This window comes from Corapipo altera, unplaced genomic scaffold, assembly GCF_003945725.1.
Source record: "Corapipo altera isolate COAL_440 unplaced genomic scaffold, ASM394572v1 56900, whole genome shotgun sequence".
NCBI classification, from domain to species: domain Eukaryota; kingdom Metazoa; phylum Chordata; class Aves; order Passeriformes; family Pipridae; genus Corapipo; species Corapipo altera.
The window spans coordinates 1-1,391 of NW_020891423.1; the positions used below are offsets into that span (position 1 = coordinate 1).

At 60.3% G+C, this 1,391-nt stretch overlaps 1 protein-coding gene across 1 annotated transcript; it reads right to left on the reverse strand.

The window, feature by feature from the left end:
• Positions 1-6: 6 nt before the first annotated feature.
• S100A10 (S100 calcium binding protein A10) lies at positions 7-1,300 on the reverse strand. The gene is made up of 2 exons (XM_027633663.1): positions 1,031-1,300; positions 7-113 (listed from the first exon to the last, which is right to left on the reverse strand). The coding sequence occupies exons 1-2, from the start codon at positions 1,159-1,161 to the stop codon at positions 11-13; spliced, it is 234 nt and encodes a 77-aa protein (XP_027489464.1). The 5' UTR covers positions 1,162-1,300; the 3' UTR covers positions 7-10.
• Between the last annotated feature and the right edge of the window lie 91 nt (positions 1,301-1,391).

Below are 1,391 nucleotides of genomic sequence, written 5' to 3' on the forward strand. Positions count from 1 at the left end.
GGCAGGGGGGTCACTGAGGACCCCACACTCCCATCTCGGACCCCACACACCCATCCCAGCTCTGCCCCACATCCCCAAGGATCTGCTCCAGATCCGGGGGGTCCTGCTGGTTCGGGGGGGGTCATGGGGTCAGCACCCACCCGGGATTGGGGTCAGCACCCACCCGGGATTGGGGTCAGTACCCACCCAGGGGGGCACGGGTGGCACAGGGAGTGGGGGGCCCATCCTGGCAGGGGCTGATCCCGAGGGGAAATAGGATCCAATCCCAGGGTTTATGGGATCTGATCCCGGGGTTCTGTGGGATCCAATCCCGGGGTTCTGTGGGATCTGATCCCAAGGTTCTGTGGGATCCAATCCTGGAGTTCTACAGGATCCAATCTCAGGGTTCTACGGGATCCAATCCCAGGGTTCTGTGGGATCCAATCCCGGGTTTCTGTGGGATTTGATCCTGGATTTCTGTGGGATCCAATCTCAGGGTTCTACTGGATCCGATCCCAGGGGTTTGTGGGATCTGATCCTGGGGTTCTGTGGGATCCAATCCCAGGATTCTGTGGGATCCTATCCCAGGGTTCTGTGGGATTCAATCCCAGGGTTCTGTAGGATCCAATCCCAGGGTTCTGTGGATCCGATCCCAGGGTTCTGTGGGATCCAATCCCAGGGTTCTGTGGGATTTGATCCTGAATTTCTGTGGGATACAATCTCAGGGTTCTACTGGATCCGATCCCGGGGTTCTGTGGGATTTGATCCTGGATTTCTGTGGGATCCAATCTCAGGTTTCTGTGGGATCCAATCCCGGGGTTCTGTGGGATCCAATCCTGGGGTTCTACGGGATCAATCCCAGGATTCTGTGGGATTCAATCCCAGGATCCTACAGGATCCAATCCCAGGGTTCTGTAGGATCCAATCCCAAATTTCTGTATGATCCGACCCCAGCATTCCCTGGACCCCCCCCGATTTCCACAAGCCCCCCCCCCCCCCCCCCCCCCCTCCCCCCCCCCCTCCCCCCTCCCATCCCGGCTCCTTCCCCACCTCCAGGAATCCCGGGAATTCCTTCTCCATGAGGGCCCTGAGGTCCTCCTTGCCCAGGTGATCCTTGTCCCCCGCGTACTTGTGGAAGGTGAACATGAGGGTCTCCATGGCGTGTTCCAGCTGGGACGGCATCCTGGGGGCTGGGGGGGCACGGGGAGGGGGGCACAGCTCAGCGGGGCACCCCAAAATTCCCGCGGGGATCCCAAAATCCCACCCGGACACCTAAAAATTCTCCTGGATATCTCCCATCCTGCTGAGCCCGGCCCCGCTCATCACATGGATGGGACGGATTTTAAGGGGTGTGGGGGGGTGCGGGGGGGGCACAGCTCAGCGGGGCACCCCAAAATTCCCGCGGGGATCCC

Bases quoted from the DNA above. Each gene is read 5' to 3' on its own strand.
- S100A10 (XM_027633663.1), bottom strand. From the start codon at position 1,161: ATGCCGTCCCAGCTGGAACACGCCATGGAGACCCTCATGTTCACCTTC. The intron at 114-1,030 runs GGTGGGGAAGGA...ATGACCCCCCCC, and splicing joins GAATTCCCGGGATTCCTGGA to GAACCAGCAGGACCCCCCGG.